At 35.5% G+C, this 20,125-nt stretch overlaps 1 protein-coding gene across 3 annotated transcripts in view; it reads right to left on the bottom strand.

Annotated features, from left to right (window-relative positions):
• The window catches only part of GRIK2 (glutamate ionotropic receptor kainate type subunit 2), a 452,717-nt gene that overhangs the window by 196,102 nt on the left and 236,490 nt on the right, over positions 1-20,125 (bottom strand). For all 3 annotated transcript variants that reach the window (XM_076333304.1, XM_076333303.1, XM_076333305.1), the window contains one exon: positions 7,591-7,704. In XM_076333304.1, coding sequence (XP_076189419.1) covers positions 7,591-7,704 — 114 coding nt within the window. The remainder of the gene's footprint in view (positions 1-7,590; positions 7,705-20,125) is intronic.

The following is a 20,125-nucleotide window of genomic DNA, read 5'->3' as shown; positions in this document are numbered from 1 at the left end:
TTCATCAACAGGTCAGCTTGCTACAAAACTTTAAGATCCAAGTAGTTATTTAATGTCTCATAAGACTAAATTATCTTTAATGAAGATTGATACAGAAAAGCCCCACCCCCCCCAAGCCAGATAAGTACTAAAACTGAGAATGCAGATAAACTAGTAAATGCAAGTAAGCATTTTTCTGAGAAAATTTAGTGCAAAGTACACTAACTAAAACTACTGCAAATAAAGATGTGGTCAGTCACAAGGAAGAGTAAAGTAGCAGGTAGATTAAAAATCATATCTGTAAACAGAAGATAAATCCTTGAAAAGTATTTATTGAGTAGTATAAAAAAAATTACTAAAGTTCATTCAAGAATTATATGACCCCCAAGTGACAGATGACTGCTGTTTTCATACACACTTTCCGTTTACATGTACTGTTGATGAATAAAGACATTTTGCCATATTGATAAGGTGATGTTCTCCTGGCTGCACGGTGAACTTTAATCACAATGATTCTTTTCAGTGACAGTGAAGTCAAACTAATCAGAAGATAACAGTCATTTGTCATACACTATGATCAGAGGAGGTAGCACCCTTCTGGATGCAAAAAAGAGAATTACATCAAGGAGTAGAGAGATTGCATAAAGTCTTTATTGATATAGTTTTCTGAAGTCCAAAAATCAAATAAGGTAAAAATTGGACAAATTTCAAAAAGAAATGAGAAGGAGGAGTCAAGTTTCAATTGTATTGTATTAAAGGACAGATTAAATGATCAAAAAGTTTTCTTCTGACTTTATATGCTAAGCCTCCATGAATGTAAACAATTGGTTTTCTCATAATAACTCTCCAAGTTGCATCATTTCTATGATACACAGCAAGTATACCGTCTCCAAGGAGTTTTTTCATTAGGGATGTCAATATAACAGTTTTTCCATTACACATTTTCATGTATACTACTTGCAAAATGTATCTGTATTCATTTTTTAATGCATACGTTGCATCAGAAACTTAAAGCTTCCCTACACAATAAAAGATTACTTTTATGTTTCTACATGTTGAATTAATATTGTAGCTTTTCAGACTTGTTTTAGTGTTTAAAATATATATCTAACACTTGAATGAAAACCTACTTATTCTATACAAATATGGGCATGGAAAAAATTTACTGATAGAATTTTTTATATTTGGTTGTCTTGATCTATATGTTTTCTTTTCAGATTTGGACAAGAAATACTTACTTCAATTATTCCTGTGAGCTGTATTATATTTCAACTACAAAGACACTACTAGAAATGACAGTAATATATTTTACATTTCAAATTATTCTAATTTCAATTTTAATGGATAGTTATCAAACATATGGATTGTTCATTAATACTTTCAGAATCTAGAACTTTCGTATTACTATCAGTATTGAAAAAAGCAAAACAAAACAACAAAAAAAAGCTGAAGCCCTGATGATGAAAGGAGGAAAACCATCTTCAAAATTTGCCACTGTTAGAACAGAGAATTTTAATCATTAGCTTCTGTTCACCAGGGATACTGGAGTTAAAAGACTGCCATATCTAATTAACATTTATGTCAGATGTAAGGAAGGCACAATAGGCTTTCACAGTTGGCAGTCAAAATTCAAGTGGGAGAGGTGAGGCAATCCACTAGTTACAATCAGTCAAAACAATGTAATATATTAGACATCTCACTAGTCATTTGAGCCAGGATATTCTAATAGAAGAAACTAAGGCCAGACACAAGAAAACACCGAAGTCGTGTTCCTCCACTATACTATCTATAATAGAAATTAATTATGAATATTCTTATTTGACATCTTTTTGAGATATTTCCTGAAAGACTCCCTAGTATGACCTTTTGGGTCATGAAACGTGTAGCCATAACTATGCTTTGATAAATCACAGCCTAAAGAACTCAAGCCATAGTTGTTCTTTTCTGCAGTTTCACTCCTCATTTTGTCAGGCTCCTAAAAAGAAATGGGTTTTCTTTATTCCCCCACAATTTACTCTTAGCTTTGGCCAGACTTTAAATTAATTCAGCTGCATCCCAAGAATGTGTACTAACTTTCTATTCCAGTAAAGCAAAACAGATATGAGTGGATGCCTATTTCAAGCAAAACCACTTGATTCAATAAACCACAGAATGTGAAATCATTAAACTGTTGCAACACTGCAGACTGTACTAACCTATTTTTCAGCTGAGCTGAATCATACTGTCTTCATGATACGTGAGGAATATCAAAGACATTATTAGGTCATACTATAATGGAAAGCAATGTATCTTAATTTTTCAAAAGACTGTGGGGAAAAACAAACAAAAAAATGCAAACCAAACATATCCAACAAATACAGCAAACATTTTCCTAGACTGATGGCCCTTGGTGTTCATAAGTGCAAATCCTGAAGTAGAGTTATAAACTGATCCTTGCCACTATGTAAAAGTATATTTTTATTACTAACATTTTGGTAAAAGGGAATTGAAGGACTAGAGAATCATTTGAGAGAAGTTGTTTGGGATGATGCTGTAAAACTTGGAACCCAGAGAAAGTACTTCTCAGTCATTATCCAGAGATATAAATACATGGCTATCCTACCTTCTGCTTGCACCGAGCCAGGAGAAAAATAGCTTTATTGACCTTTTTCTACTAAGTCAAACTTTAACTTGTGTTGATCCCACTGCACACATTCATATACTATGACTCCCTTCAAACCTCATCATTTTTTTCTGATAAGCATCACTTATTTTTATGCTTGAAATACAAACAAGCACTGTGGCCAAGCATATGTCTGGATACCTTGCAAGTCTGGAGGCCCTAAAGGTTATTAGAAGTACACAGACATTATGCTGGATCTCAGGACAAGGGTGATTTTCAAATTAAACTCCTCTGCATTTTGAGCACCATAAACTATAAAGCAAGCTAATTTACCTTTCTCAGTGGAAAAAATCCCAAAACACACTAAAGTAGTTATTTAATTAGTTACATTCCTGCTACATTTCTTCAAGAAATCAGTCAGTTTACAGTCTGCACTGGTGGCTGAAGACAGATGAGTGGAATTGAGGCAGGAGTGGAATGAAGCTCAGGAAGGAGAGGGTGCAGACTCTGGATGTTGAATTGGGTATGCGAAGTCTGGGAGAGGCATTTAGGCACACACTGATCATGACAGAAGAGGATAAGGGGATAAGAAAAGTACTAAAACTGGAAAGTAAGTAATTGTATATTCCTTTAGCTTCCAAAGAAAAAAATTATCACATCTGAGTAAATTAAAAATAGAAAAACACCAAGTTTACAGTTTTTCTGTTAGACAACAACAGATTCAACTATTTTGTGGCAGTACACAAAATTCAAATAGATTTATGAGAGAGAAATAATTATTTCAGGCTATAACATCAGCAGGAACCAAATATTGTTGAACTATTAATATCTAAAATTTAAGTATTGCTTGAATCATTCCAGAATGATACAACAGTAATTATGAGAAAATGCCTGTATCACTTATCTTTCTTCAAAACATACCATAAAAATGGAAATGAAAAAGATTACAAATCTGCAATTCTGTGTACAGGAGATGAGTTACCCATCTTTATAAAAATAAAAGGTAAAGTTATTCTTTTTTTATATGTTAATTTAAAATTTGGCCATTGAAAACTCATGCTTTAAATATCCTTTGAGTCCAAAAGAAAGGGAGAGAAAGTATGCAAAATAAAAAATGACATACCTAAAAAAAACCCCAAAGATGCTAAAACCTTGGGCTTTGCTTGATTTTACATCTTTATTTTGAAAACAAGATGGTATTTATATGGCATCAGATTTCTACCCATTTGAAAAAGCAGCATTTATAAATAAAATACAGTGTGCAGATATTACATTTTGAACTAAAAATTGTTTTGAAAATCCGTTATAATTATTCCTTCTTCTAAAATATTCAAAGAGATTTTTTCAGGGAAGTATAGTAAAAAAAGTAATTTCACATTTCAAAAGTGAAGTAACAAAACACTGCTAAATTTGAGATTATCACACACCTTTCATAACTTTCACACATTTTTCGAAAAAATTAAGCTTGACAATTTTGAGCTTTTCAGAGCTTTGATGTAAGCAGATACAGAAAAGCACATAAAAACGATAAGGGAAAGGAAAGGAGCATCCATTTCAGCAGAACAGGACAAATGAACTTGTATGATAAGATGTACAGGCTGGTATGCAATTTAGCATAAATAAACAAACACCATGCACACACATTTATAAATATGAACATTGAATTCCAAAGTTAAAAAGCTTCCAAAGTAAAGGTAGAATATGTACAAGAACAAAAATATTTAGATACTTATATCTAAAATTTAAAGAAAAAAAAAATCAGAGTTCTGATAGCTGGCATAAATTCAATTTAGGAGAATTACATTATAAGAAAAGCTTATTAATGAACTTGAAAGGTTTTTTGTTTGTTTTTTTTTTAAATGCAGAATATTCAGAATGTAGAATTTTAATTGTAGAAGAAATTCTGAAGTTCCAATGTAGATGACATTAAAATAAAATAAAGCAACAGTGTCAAAAAGATTGAGATATCTAAAGCTATGCTTATAAAAGATACAAACAGCGTTTTTTTATTATTATTATTATTTTTCAAATGTTTCCCCCTGTAAAAAGCTGACCATCGCTCCATCAGACATGTTCAGCAGGTACTTTCGGCTGCTATGGAACCAGAACTTGGAAACTAGACATGCTTCTGCACCAAAACTACATGCTAGTAGACTTCTGAGAAGTGATGAAGTCCTGGGAACCCTGACCCCTATTCATAATAGAATTGCTGAATTGCTTATAAACCAAGGAATAATCTTTCAGATGGTTACCTATAGCAAGTATTATGCAGAATTCAAGACACAAAAAAATCACATAGTTCCGTCCTTTTTGACAATTTATGAATTGTAGTTTATTTATTATTATTTTGCCTATCAATATATTTTTGTCTTCAGTAGACTCAGCCACCACTGAAAAAGCAGGGAATACTCACAGTTGTAAAGATCTTAATGATTACAGTATAAAGGAGGAAAAATATATAATTCAGAATTTCAGAAGACAGAATTAAAAATAGAAGAAAGACTGGTATCTTTAAAAGAAAAGCGAGCGTTAAAGCAAACTACAGAGAAAACTGATCAAGATTCCATAGCTGGCAGTATACTATAGACTATTGTAGAGAATTGTTAAAGGGAAAAAACAGCATAGAAAAATCACGTCAACAGCTTAAATGACAGAATTGCCTTTTTTCAAAGCAGTGTTTTCCAGACTGAAAAAAGGAGAGAAAAGGAGGGTGATGAAGAAGAAAATATGTTTTTAGGAGCTGTAGCATTTTATATTGTTCCCTTGCATTGCTACAAAATGAATACTCAGTAATATGCTTTCCATTCAACAGAAAAGTATTTATTAAGCACAAAAAGATAGAGCTACAAAAGTAAGCTAGTACATGTGCTTTCTGCACCAGAACAATTTTTGGTTCATTTCATTATTCTGAGTACCACCCTTATAATGTCTTCAAAGCTGAAAAGAGTTATTGCAATTACCAAAACTTTCACTGAACAATAACTGAAGTATAAAAGACAGTTACAAGTGTGCAACTGGTAACACCAGTTTAAAGTGCTCATATTTCTTTTATTTATTATTTTATTTAGATATGTGCAAAGAGGACAGATGCTTATAAAACACCACTAACCAAAAGTTATGCCTTAAGAGAAAGGGTATCCTTGATTACAGAAAGCAGCTGCTATCATAAATCTCAGGAATCTACTTTTGTGAGCTTTATCAGTCAAAATCAGTGCTCATTGATAGTGCCGCTATTTACATTTGTGCAGCTTACCTTTTCTTGAGATCGTTATTTCAAACAAAATCATGCAAGTGTAAGTATCACTATACAATATGATACATACGGTATATGAACTCAAACCTGATCAATAGATAGATGTTAAAACGTAAATAAACTTGAAACACCCTAAGTTATTGAGTGTTTCTTATGCAATCTTGCAGGGATTGATCCTTGCCCCAGTGTTGTTATCACTGATCTGGAATCAAGTATACAATGATTGCTAATGAAGTGTGCAGATGATACAAAGGCTGGTTGAGTGCTGAGTAATGAAGGGAACAGGTCACTAATAGAGACAGGACTATATTCTGGAAAGCAGTAATTCTAGAAAGCAACTAGGAAAAATGTGAAACATGGTTATGTATCAGTGGAATGCTTCAATAAAAATCGTAGGCAGGATATCTGGATACAACGTAACAGGAGTATAGGGGGGTCAACTGGAATTACTAAGAAACATTACTTGATAATACAGTCATTCTTATATATACAAAATCTGAAAACTTCGAAGGGCAGTGGGAAGAAAAAAGACAGACTAATACTCTAGGAAATATGCTTTTACTTTAAGAGACTATATGAGGTTCATTGACATTTTATAAAAAAGAAACCCAAGAGATTATATGTTTATAAATTCTAATTAATGGTACAAGAGAAAGTTGTCATAAAATTGTGCTGGTCTTAGCATAACAAGAACTTATGTCTGAAAGTGAGTCAGCCATGTTCCAATTATATATATCAGGTATGTATTTTTAAATTAGGGGAACAAATGGAACAAAGGATTTCAGAAGTTTTTCTATAATTTGTAAATCTTCAAATATAAACAGACCTTATAAGTAACCAGAAAGTTACCCACTGGATGAAGTTATATGGCTTATGTTACATAAAAGGTTAGAAGCACACTGGCATTTGTATCTATGTACCGATGAAAATTCATTCTAGCTTGAAATGTCAAAATATATGTTGGTAGGTAAAAGCTTCTTATTAAAGAATAAAACTGTTGGGAAGTGAATTATTTTTTTGACATCTGCAAATTCACGATAATGGTGGCAGCAGACAAACACAGCAGACACTTCTGGAAAGTTTTTCGTTTGTGTTGAAATTAAAATTACTGTTTCAAAATTATGGTGTGGAAATTAGTGAACATTTATTTTTACATAAATAAATATATGTAATTATAAGTAAAAAATACCTCATCCACCATTGTGAATTTGTCAACAATGGCAATGAAAAAGAAGTTACATCTGATCCAGTTCAAATGATAGCTCAATTAAATTTCTGTATGATTAAAAATTTCAACTTAATAATCAAGTAATAACGATGATGAAAATAAATGTTACTTTGTACTTTCCTTAGAGGTAGTATCACGGTGTTAGATTAGCAAATGAAAGCAATAAATTTTGCTGGCTAATATCATCAGGCTAATAGCCAAACCACTTCTTTAAAACACCTTTTGTCCTCTCATATGGTGCTGAACTAAACAGCTTTGTGAAGGAACCAAACATTTCAGTCAATAATAAGGAAAGTGAAATTACTAATCAACTGGCATAACTCTAAAATTGGGATAATTTACTTACAATTTAGATGAGAGTAAATATCCATGACTACCTTAACAACTGGAGTTCATTCATGACAGAGTAATTTCTAAGTAACTGTAACATATACTACAGTCTGTTCATTACTGTTGTAATTAGTATAGCATATTCTATTAGCTTTCCTGTACAACTGTATTTCTGGAAATGCAAACATAATTGCTTACCAAGATGGTGGTAACGATTAAAGAGCGATTCGACAGGGAATCTGTGATGTTTGCTGGTTTTCCTTTCTGATTCTCTGTCATGTTAAGGCCACTCAATGGATCCCAAGTTCCTACCTATAAAACAGTAAATTACTGTGTAAATTGTCCATTAGTTACATTTCAGCATCTAGAAAAGAATACTATAAGGAAAAACAGATTACTACAGGCAAAAAAATTAAGCTTGCTAATATTTATTATTAAACCCTGTTCCATTATTCTCTGTCATTACATTTAAAGTCTGCTTGTTTAAAATATGAATCACAATGTCACACTTCACAAAACACACTTTGAGGTATTAAGTGGAAAAATGATGCACAGAATGTCTAAAGCTACTCTGAATACTTAATTTTCCATTTAACTTTCATTCTTCAAGATAAACCACATCTGTAGATAACTTAATAGTTAGGTGGAAATTCCCTTGCAGAGCAGAGAGCATTGTCTCTACAGAATGATTTACCATTTTCTGTGCTCAGAGAGAACAGCAGAGCAAAAAGAGGTTTTGGGGAAAATGTAATGGAAAAGACTGAAAGTAGGTTAAGTGTAATAACTTAATTGATTTACAGATAAACGTTCAGTACGTAGTTCTTTTGACATTTTATACCTTGAAATTCTTATTACAGTAAAGTCACCAGGATTTTTATCTAAGTAAGGAGGTCCAGGGTTATGCTTTAAGGTTCAGGTCAAGGGCAGTCTCACATGCTAAATAATAAGTAATGGGGCTTATGATTACATCGTTTATCTGCAGTTTCATCACTATACAACTAAAATGGGCAAGCAGTAAATACAACTATCCATTTTTAGTCATCAGAATGTTTGTATTATTCCATTGTCTAAAAAATGAAACATTTCTTGTTTGTTTTTAGAAAGGATTTTAAATATCATTTCAAATACTGAGCAATATCTATAATATAAGGTAAAGATATTTTAAAACTAAATCTAGACAGTAATTAAAAAAATCTGAGGTTTGATTGCAAATATATATATATGTATGTATGTATAGATGTATACATAAACACACACAATTTTTTTTTTTTAATCTTTCAAACTGATTCCTGAGAAACTTTTCATATACTTTTAAGTGATTTGTTGCAGTACGGTTGCCAAGTAAGCTCAGGATGAAATTCAGTATGGGTTAAATAAAAAGAGTTTCACTTCTAAAACTGAGAATACAGCAGAGCATGAATCAGCAGAAGCTGTAACAAAGAAAAGACAAATTCATTCTCTTTTTCTACGATTTTCTGTTCCACAGAAATCAATATATTATCTTTCTTCTTTGCATAACACTCAGTTCCAAGAAGTCACTCCTTTAAATGGCTGTGATTCTTGAATTTTGTCCATTCAGTACCTCGTAAACTGACAAAACAATCATGAAGGGAAGAAATGGGACGTGTGTCTCAGAAATACATTTGGAAAATAACATCTAACACACCATTTCAAAGTATTGAAACCAAACGCTTACTACCAAGAAACTTTTCTTCATTTACTCTTTTAGTACTATTTCATTTGGTGACTTGAAAGGTTTTTAGGAAACCCAAAATGTTCAGCCTTGCAGTTTGGCCACAATTAAGAAATTGTAAAAGGATCGAGACCTTTTAGTTGCAATATTCTGTTAATTATGGCAATCATAGTGTTTCCTTTACTTTGAAGAATGACCAAACTAGAACAGAATAACAAGGAGCGACAAAGACTGGAACTTGAGCCTGTCCCTGCTGTTTCTTCACATAATTGAAGCTGGACTAATCTCTATGAGATTCAATTTCAGGTACACAAGTAGCACAAAAATTTCTAACGCCATCAGCTTATTTGATCAATTTCAAATCCTAAATTCATTAAATCATATACTTTACGCAAGTTCAAGTTCATAATTCAAATTTATCTTGGCAAAAGCTAACACATTGTTAATTAAAATACTTACTTTTTAACATAGCCACAGCCACAAGCAAATGAATAATTATCAACTGTTAGAATTTGGGGTTTATCTAACTACATCCATCTAGACTTATAAGACCTATCAACTGCATTACTTTAAAAAGAAACTTCGGTCTTGAGAAATTATCACATTATTTTTCTAAATGAGGTTAATTGTACTTGTATAGCTATTTTTGTGACTCAAAAATCTAAGAAATGGAACAAAAGTCGCATGTTCCAAATAAGACATTCTTTGCATTATTTTTATTTATGAGCTTGAACTCAACAACTTATGCCACAGATTCTGATGTACTACTGATATGTATAGCTCCCAAATCACACAAACATCTTCTCAAAGCTGTTGCTTCTAGAGAAAACTGTGCATAAACAGTGTAGCAAATTCATTCTTTTCTATTTGCTTAAGCACAGTGTTTTAATTTTAAAGTAGCCTTTTAAACAGAGTACATGTTTTCACTAGAAACATTTAAATGCCAAAAATGTAGGAAAAGCAAATCAAGGTACTCTACTACGTATAACTGCAATTCAAAAAACTTACAATTTACTTCTACTGCATTACATCTATTTCGAACAAACTTTCAAGTTTTCCTAAAAAGAAACAAACTGATATTCTAATATACGCTTTAGAGAGAATCTTCACACAGTAAATACAGTCACAGGGGGGCTGTCAAGGTCTTGATCCCCTATTCTTCCATTCAATTCCCCTAAATGGCAAGATTCTTCTGGAGTAAGCATGCCAATTTGAACATTTTAACACTTATTATCCACAGCACAGGACCGAAACCAGGAGTCCCCATGAAGCTGACATTGTGCTCCACAGTGAGACAAAGAATCTCCGCGATACAAAGAATTAGCTTAGTCAAGAATTAGCTTATTCAACTTGAAACAATTCCAACAAGAGCTACTAAAAGACTCATTATCAAATGTCATAGAATATTCTGTAACATGGCAATTGGGGTGCTCCTCAAGGACATGGAATAGAGTTTTCTGACTACACTTGAGTGATAAATTAAAACTTGCATCCCAGATTCCATGTATTTAACGATTAGGTAACTATCAGCTTACTGCAGAAAGTTTGGACAGAAGCTTCCATGCATTTATTGTTGCTTTGATAAACCACAGTTTTCTATTTTTAGTTGGGGTTTTTTGGTTTGTTTGTTTTTTTTTTAATAAAACAGTTTCCAGAAAAATATCCTCAAGTAATTTGCAGTCTCTTAATTAAGTTCCATCATCTGCTCATAGAATCATAGAATCATTCAGGTTGGAAAAGACCTTTAAGATCACCAAGTCCAACCATTAACCTAAAACTGCCAAGTCTACCACTAAACCATGTCCCTAAGCACCACGTCCACACGTCTTTTAAATACCTCCAGGGATGGGGGCTCAACCACTTCCCTGGGCAGCCTCTTCCAAGGCTTGACAACCCTTTCGGTGAAGAAATTTTTCCTTACATCCAATCTAAACCTCCCCTGATGCAACTTGAGGCCATTTCCTCTCGTCCTATCACTAGTTACTTGGAAGAAGAGACCGACACCCACCTCGCTACAACCTCCTTTCAGGTAGTTGTAGAGAGCGATGAGGTCTCCCCTCAGCCTCCTTTTCTCCAGGCTAAACAACCTCAGTTCCCTCAGCCGCTCCTCATAAGACTTGTTCTCCAGACACCTCACCAGATTTGTTGCTCTGCTTTGGACACCCTCCAGCACCTCAATGTCCTTCTTGTAGTGAGGGGCCCAAAACTGAACACAGTAGTCGAGGTGTGGCCTCACCAGGGCCGAGTACAGGGGCACGATCACTTCCCTACTCCTGCTGGCCACACTAGTTCTGATACAGGCCAGGATGCCATTGGCCTTCTTGGCCGCCTGGGCACGCTGCCGGCTCATATTCAGCTGGCTGTCGACCAGCACCCCCAGGTCCTTTTCCGACAGGCAGCTTTCCAGCCACTCTTCCCCAAGCCTGTAGCATTGCATGGGGTTGTTGTGACCCACATGCAGGACCTGACACTTAGCCTTGCTGAACCTCATACAATTGGCTTTGGCCCATCGATCCAGCCTGTCCAGATCCCTCTGCAGAGCCTTCCTACCCTCGAGCGGATCAACACTCCCGCCCAACCTGGTGTCATCTGCAAACTTACTGAGGGTGCACTCAATGCCCTTGTCCAGATCATTGATAAGGATATTAAACAGAACTGGCCCCAATACTGAGCCCTGGGGAACACCACTTGGGACCAGCCACCAACTGGATTTAACTCCATTCACCACCACTCTTTGGGCCCAGCCATCCAGACAGTTTTTTACCCAGCGAAAGAGTACGCTTATCCAAGCCATAAGCAGCCAGTTTCTCCAGGAGAATGCTGTGGGAAATGGTGTCAAAGGCTTCACTAAAGTCTAGGTAGACAACATCCACAGTCTTTCCCTCATCCACTAAGTGGGTCACCGTGTCATAGAAGGAGATCAGGTTGGTCAAGCAGGACCTGCCTTTCATAAATCCATGCTGACTGGGCCTGATCACCTGGTTGTCCTGTACGTGCTGTGTGATGGCACTCAAGATGATCTGTTAGATAACCTTCCCTGGCACCGAGGTCAGATGGACAGGCCTGTAGTTCCCTGCATCCTCTTTCCGGCCCTTCTTGTAGAGGGGCATCACGTTTGCTAACCCCCAGTCAACTGGGACCTCCCCGCTTAGCCAGAACTGCTGATAAATGATTGAAAGTAGCTTGGTGAGCACTTCCACCAGCTCCCTCAGTACCCTTGGGTGGGTCCCATATGGCCCCATTGACTTGTGCATGTCTAAGTGGTGTAGCAGGTCGCTAACCATTTCCCCTTGGGTTATGGGGGCTTCATTCTACTCCCCATCCCTGTCTTCCAGCTCAGGGGGTTGGGTACCCGGAGGACAACTGGTCTTACTATTGAAGACTGAGGCAAAGAACACATTAAGTACCTCAGCCTTTTCCTCATCCTTTGTCACTATGTTTCCCCCCACATCCAATAAAGGATGAAGATTCTCCTTAGCCCTCCTTTTGTTGCTAATGTATTCATAGAAACTTTTTTTATTGTCTTTAACGGCAGTAGCGAGATTAAGTTCTAGCTGGGCTTTGGCCCTTCTAATTTTCTCCCTGCATAACCTCACAACATCTTTGTAGTCCTCCTGAGTTGCCTGCCCCTCCTTCCAAAGGTCATAAACTCTCTTTTTTTTCCCCTGAGTTCCAGCCAAAGCTCTCTGTTCAGCCAGGCCAGTCTTCTTCCCTGCTGGCTCATCTTTTGGCACATATGGGGACATCCTGCTCCTGTGCCTTAAAGATTTCCTTCTTGAAGAATGTCCAGCCTTCCTGGACTCCTTTGCCCTTCAGGACTGCCTCCCAAGGGACTCTGTCAACTAGTCTCCTAAACAGGCCAAAGTCTGCCCTCTGGAAGTCCAAGTTCTGCTGACCCCCCTCCTTACTTCACTGAGAATTGAAAACTCTATCATCTTGTGATCACTATGCCCAAGACGGTCCCCAACCGTCACATCACCCGCAAGTCCTTCTCTGCTCACAAACAACAGGTCCAGTGGGGTGCCTTCCCTAGTTGGCTCCCGCACCAGCTGTGTCAGGAAGTTGTCTTCCACACACTCCAGGAACCTCCTAGACTGTTTCCTCTCTGCTGTGTTGCTTTTCCAGCAGACGTCTGTTAAGTTGAAGTCCCCCACGAGAACAAGGGCTAGCCATTGTGAGACTTCTTCCCAGCTGCTCATAGACTATTTCATCTGCCTCTTCATCCTGGCTGGGTGGTCTATAACAAACTCCCACCATGATATCTGCCTTGTTGGCCTTCCCCCTGATTCTTACTCACAAACACTCAACCCTATTGTCACCATCATTAAGCTCTAGACAGTCAAAACACGCCCTAACGTACAGGGCTACCCCACTGCCTCTCCTTCCTTGCCTGTCCCTTCTGAAGAGTTTATAGTCATCCATTGCAGCACTCCAGTTGTGCGAGTCATTCCACCATGTTTCCATGATGGCAACTGTATCATAGTTTTACTGCTGCACAACAGCTTCCAGCTCCTCCTGTTTGTTGAGCTAAGACAATGGTGGCCACGTAACTTCATTATATAACTGTATGGAACAAGTCCTAAGCCTGTAATCCAAATGAAAAATACATGTTTGTGATACTATCAGACATCTTACTAATAGGAAATTAACAGCAAATTCATCTTTTTCCTTTCATTGGAGATTATGACCACTGAGACAGTCATTACTGAAACGTAGATAAAGAGGAAAAACTAGAAAAGACGTGCTTAAACTCTGATTGTATAGTCATGATTTTCTCAGAATTCTGTATTTATTTGAAAATTACCTGTATCTATGAAGACACCATCCCTTTAGACTTCAGGGATTGGAGTTTCTGGGAGTGTTCTGGTGGAGTACTGCAATATGCTTGTCATTCTCATATATTCTTCCCTAGACTTCTGAAACTGACCATTTTCAGATACAGAATACTGGACTAGATGAACTTAGAAATTCTTTTTTAATGCACCACAAGAAAAGTTTGTCATCCACATTTAGGCAGGTACACTCTGAGGTTTCCAAATGGTCAATCAATCCTATACCACTTAAACAAAACTCTTAAATAATATTCACAATATTTACTACGTAATAGTTCAATAGTACAATTTCAAAATTAAATCTCACCAGAATTGTTCATAAATAGTCAGTGTTATTACCAAAGGACAGAATTCAGCAAATACTGAAAAGAAATTTGGCTATGTTCACACAAATTTAAAATTAATTTGATTCTTTTGGGTTCAAGTATTTTATGCATTCAGTCTCCAAAAAAAAATCAGTACAGTTGTGCTTATTTCCAAAAATATTAATTTAATTTCATAGTCAAACGCAATTGGCATGACTTGGGAAGGAATAACACTCTAGAAAAAAAGTACTTACCAAATAATAAAAACTGAGTAAAAATATCAGACCTGTTAAATCAGAATGAATAATAATTCAAATTCTGAATACTGAAAACTACACACAGTTAAAATGTACAATAAAAATTGTTTTTAAAACTTTAATAGGTTCATATAGTAGAATAATTAGAGATAATTATGATACATTCTTGGACCTTTATCTAGGACGGAGAGTGCTGATTACAATAATTCTTTGCATAAAATTTATATAGTCTGCTCAGCAGTCTAGTAGGGATTTGAGAAGAAAGCTATATTGGACTTCAGCTCAAAGTTACTAGTCTCTTCTAGAAATATTAGATGGACTTTTGTGACATTTAGCAATATATTTGGTATCAGAATAAGGACATAAACCTTCTCAAACCTTATCAAAATTCTCCTCTTTTCAAGGTTATTGATCACTAACATAATCCATTGATCTATAAAGTTAAACATAAATGTAATTTGAACGGCATATTCAGACTTGGCAATTTTTATAGATTGTAGTATAAATTAAGCTTGCATACAAATAAAAAGTTCACAGGTGAATATTTAGACATAGCTATGTAAATTTAACAGTATTATAAGAAGTGGTAGCTGCCTCTTATCCCATTTATTTTCAAAGATACAGCATGATCCTAGTTTATCTTCTACAGCGTGTCTGAAGTGCTTGTTTCTTCTTTACAATAAAAATCAATTTGTCATATAGTGAAGATCTGCTTCTAGTCATGCCAATCACAATTCATAAGTTATTTTTAAAAAAAAAAAACAATCAAATTTGTAGTCTCTTCTTAGTAACACCCAGACTTTCTTCAAAGCTTCTACCCTCACCAAGATCAAGCCAACACAATTGTCGCGGTTTAACCAAAGCCAGCAACTAAGCACCACACAGCCACTCGCTCACTCCCCCCCAGTGGGATGGGAGGAAGAATCGGAAGGGTAAAAGTGAGAAAACTCATGGGTTGAGATAAAGACAATTTAATAATTTAAAAAAGAAAAAAATAAGAATATTGTAAGGGGGGGAAACAACAGAGAGAGGAAAATAAAACCCAAGAAAAACAAATGACACAAAAGAAAACAATTGCTCACCACCAAATGACCAATGCCCAGCCATTCCCCGAGCAACAGCAGCCCCCACCAACCTCCACCCTGCAGTTTTATTGCTGAGCACAACGTCATATGGTCTGGGATATCCCTTTGGTCAGTTGGGGTCAGCTGTCCCAGTTGTGTCCCCTCCCAACTTCCTGTGCACCCCCAGCCAACTCACTGGCAGGGCAGTCCAAGGAGCAGAAAAGGCCTTGATGCTGCATGAGCACTGCTCAGCAATAACTGAAATATCAGTGTGTTATCAACACTATTTTCAAAACAAATCCAAAACATAGCCCCATACAAGCCACTATGAAGAAATTTAACTCTATCCTAGCCAAAACCAGCACAATAATTCACCCCCCCAAAAAAAAGCATTGTACACTCCTGAAACTTAAAATTTCTGAGTTTACATATACTCTAGAGTAGTTTACTGAGCATCAGTCTCATGTTATCCACAAAAATTCAATAGATTAAAGTAGCTTTCTTACTTCAGCATGTTTGAGAAAAATAAATTTATCTTTATGAATAAGCAAGTATTCTTTGTTGCTAATTTCCTTCAAAACTCTCCTAAGAAAAGTAACATTTTTTTGGCTCTGAGTCAACTAAAACTGTACATACTACTCACAGTGAAGTGCCACAAGCATTGTATTAAGAAGGATCATTGCCCTGCTGTAGTGGTATCAACTGTCTAACTATGCAGCCAAAATCAGAACCATATTCAACCCCTGAAGAATTGACAAATGTGTCTACAGTTTACCATCTTTTCTTTATTATACTTTGTAGAGTAGTTAGTAATAGCAGTGATTACATCAAGAAAATAATTATTTATACTCCAGTATAAGTAATATTATTTCTTCCTATTTATGTATTTCCCATTTGGGAATTGCTTCATTTATTTTGCTTTCTTCAGAAATATTAATATGCTTGCCTTCTTTGCCAAATATCATGCTAATACCAATAATTCTGGCTTCCATAGATGTTATCTCACTTTCTTTTTTTCTCTTTTACAAAACCCTCTGTTTATGCCACTTGCTTTTTTTTTCCTAGGTCATTAATAAAGATACTAAATAAAACAAGATCTTAGATTAGACAATGCATTACAACTCATTTTGTGTCATTTATATTCATCCTGTGCGTAGGTTCCTGAGCAAGATTTCAAGCCAGTTGTTAACATCTCTATTCAAGAAATGTGATTATTCTTAAGTGACAAATTTTTGTATCAAAAGTGGTATTAAATTCAAGTATTTGTTATCTCCCTGAAGTATAAAATAATTTTCCTCATGATGCAGCTTCAGTGTAAATACTGATTGATTGTAATTTAAAGGATAATTTGCTTATTATACTGGATTGCCACAGTTTGGGATTTTCACTGTGCTTAACCATAAATAGTTTCAGTGTGTCCAGACTGACTGTCAGCAAATTTTGTTGTACGTTACATTAGCAGCACTCCAATCATCTATTAATTTTGTCATTTTCATCTTACAAGAAGCTATCATTTTTGTCAGACATGAATTTTTATTTCGAAACACATACTTCTTATTGATTGATGCTTGATTATCACCTCTCATTCAAGAGTTTCAGGAACAGGTATCTTATGTAAAATCTGAGATCACACATGGCATCTTTTTTAAATCAATGAGCAATTTTTCTGTTGTCACTGACTTCAGCAGTCATTGCACTTAAAATACATGATTTAGGTCATTTCCCATTATACTAACCAGGCAATTTATCTAAGACTGGGGTTTTTTTAACAAAATCTCAAAAAAATAGGTCTTCTGGAAATACTTCACAATAACTCTTTTCTCTCCCCTCCATAAATATTTTGGTCCTCAAGATATCTCATTTTGTCATAAAAGCATTACAGATTACAACTGAAATTGTTGGGTTGAACTGTTGTCTTTCACATAAGAAATCATTCACCCATATTTGGAAAGAGGTTAGATGACATAATAGCTATTTACAGTATGGAAACATGACACACATAATATGGCACATATAATTCCCATCTCACTATCTTCTCTCATCCCACAAAATGAATGAATGAATAAATAAATAAATAAATAAAGCAAAACTGTTCAGGAATTCTAACTACATAGACAGAGAGGCTTGACAAGATGGTGGTTTGGGAAGAACATTGGGAACATACAAGATAAGGACAAAGATGGGGAAAGGCTCCTGAAGAAAGAAGAAAATAGAGAGAAAGTGGATGGAAAGAACAAAGAGATGAAGAGGGACAAGTGAACAGGGATTAGATGGAAATGGAAACGGACAGGGACGGGGTAAGGGAGAGGGAGGAAAGAGAGAGGGGAGAAAGAGGGAAGGGAGAGAAGAAGAGAGTAGCAGAAAGCAGGAGGGAAAGAGTGCGATGCAGAGAGATGGAGTGCACATGTGAAAAGAGGGAGGTAGGGGACAGAGGGAAGGGAGAGGGATTCATCACAGCTTTAACAGAAGACAATCTTGTGGGGAAAAAAACCCTTTGACACAGCTCTTTTAAAGAAAAGGACTGGCTAAAATGTACCCTCTCTACTAGGAAGTGTCCTGCTCTAGAGTTTAATGATTAACCCTGGATTCAAGAAGAATAGGTTTGTATTCTTTCAGAATAACCAAGTTTTCTTCAAAGAAAAACATTTATTTGTCAGCATTGATTTCTCTTTCTCAGTAAAATACTCTATACATTCCAAATATTTACAAAGCAATTCAATCTAATGTGCACACACTTTAATTTTCCTTCTCCTACTCTCATATCATTACACCCTACAGAAACTGCTCTGCTTTTGCTCATAGGTATCTTTGAATCTGTGTAGCAATCCTCATCATTCTTTGCTAACACTTTCCTAACTCCCAAACTTTTCTAATACATGGTAATTAATTCTTACTGCTCTTTCCAAAGATTGTCAGCATATTTTTGTGGAAAACTAATATTATCACAACCCTTTATCACATGGCCAAAATGAGCCATGAAGGAATGTCCTGGTTTCATTAAACCACGACAAGGAAGTAAAAGTATCTTCCTTTTCTGTGAACTTCTGTGTTCAAAGCTCAAGCATATGCTGGTTGTTTTTAAATATCCATATCCTTTTATGATGATTTCTGTTGTTGTCTCTTACATATCTTTCATTATTACTGTTTCCCAAGTTCTTTTTTTCTATTATGTGTTTTAGAGTACTGTATGTTGAATTTTATTTTCTTCCCATATTTCTGATCTCTGTAGACCTTTTAATTTTTATATTTTCAGTGGAGTACGTATCTCCTAATATATTGTCAACTGAGAACTAAATTAACATGCTTTTGTGTTTCTACTTTCATATCAATACTGATGGTGAAATAAAAATAGAGATAAAACAGATCCAGATGAAAGATACCACTTTTAGCCCACTGCATATCTATTATGCAATATTTTACATCAATGTTCTCTCAGAAAATTTCCAGTCCACATAGAAAATTTCATAACAAAGCCAACTCTTTTTTTAATAGCATTGTGAAGTAGTATCACATATGTCATTAAAAGACAAATATATTACACTGTCTGTATTTCTTTAACTATTTTGCATTTCTGCCTGAAAAGAAATTAAGTACACTGTGAAGATTTTATCTTCCAGAAAACCCATCTTGCTTGATGGTTCTCAAATGCCGCCCAATGTTCTTAAAGCCATCCTAGATTACAGAGACTTCCTTTCCTCATTTTCAACAGTTATCACTTCAGTGACTCTTCAGCCACTACTGACTTATTTAGTTATTCCCATATTATCAATTCTTCCATTTCTGTTTCCAGTAAGGAAGACTGGTTGCATTGCACCTATTCTACTTGTACACAAAGCTAATTTGCTTTTCAGATCTAATCACTACAATATGCTTTTTTTTTCCCCCTTAAGTTTCCAGAGCTCCCTTCATGGAATACTTCATAGGAAGACTCTACTATCAGTGCATTGCTGAATGTTTTAAAATATAGATTAGTCCTTTAATCACAGGTTTGCCACTGGACATTTTCAAAAATGTTATTACCTATGTAAGTGTTTCAAAGCAAGCTCATGGCTTCTGAACTTTTTTTAAATCTTCCTACTAAGAGAATACTAATATTCCAAAACTAGTATTGAGGGGTAAAGTTTTGGAAAAATATGTTGTTTATTCTAGCTTCTCCATTCAATGATTTATATAAGAAAGGAAACACAACTCTGCAGCATGGTGCCTTCCCTTAACTTCTTTTTTTATTTGTGGCCATAATATTACCTTGGGGCAATAGCTGATAAAACTTTATCCGAAGATGAAGAAAAACAGTGCTTACAGAACACTGAACACCACAACTAAATACATACTACAAGGCAGATGCAAATTGAAAAACCTTTGTCTACTGATCACAACAATGTGAGACACTGCAGCTTCCTGCATTGCCTCTCTGTGGCAGGGTGGCTGGAGAAGAGAGGGAAGATGATCTGATTTCAGATCATCATGGTGTCATGTAGGCAAGCCAAATATCTGTACGTGCTTCCCAAGGCCTTTAGTTCAAATATTAGGCTACAGAGAAAGGGCATTTCTCAATCCTTTTTGTCTTTCACTCCATATCTGT

This window comes from Aptenodytes patagonicus, chromosome 3 (genome assembly GCF_965638725.1).
Source record: "Aptenodytes patagonicus chromosome 3, bAptPat1.pri.cur, whole genome shotgun sequence".
Lineage (NCBI taxonomy): Eukaryota > Metazoa > Chordata > Aves > Sphenisciformes > Spheniscidae > Aptenodytes > Aptenodytes patagonicus.
Note: the sequence above shows the minus strand (reverse complement) of the source record. Positions and strands in the feature narration are given on the sequence as shown.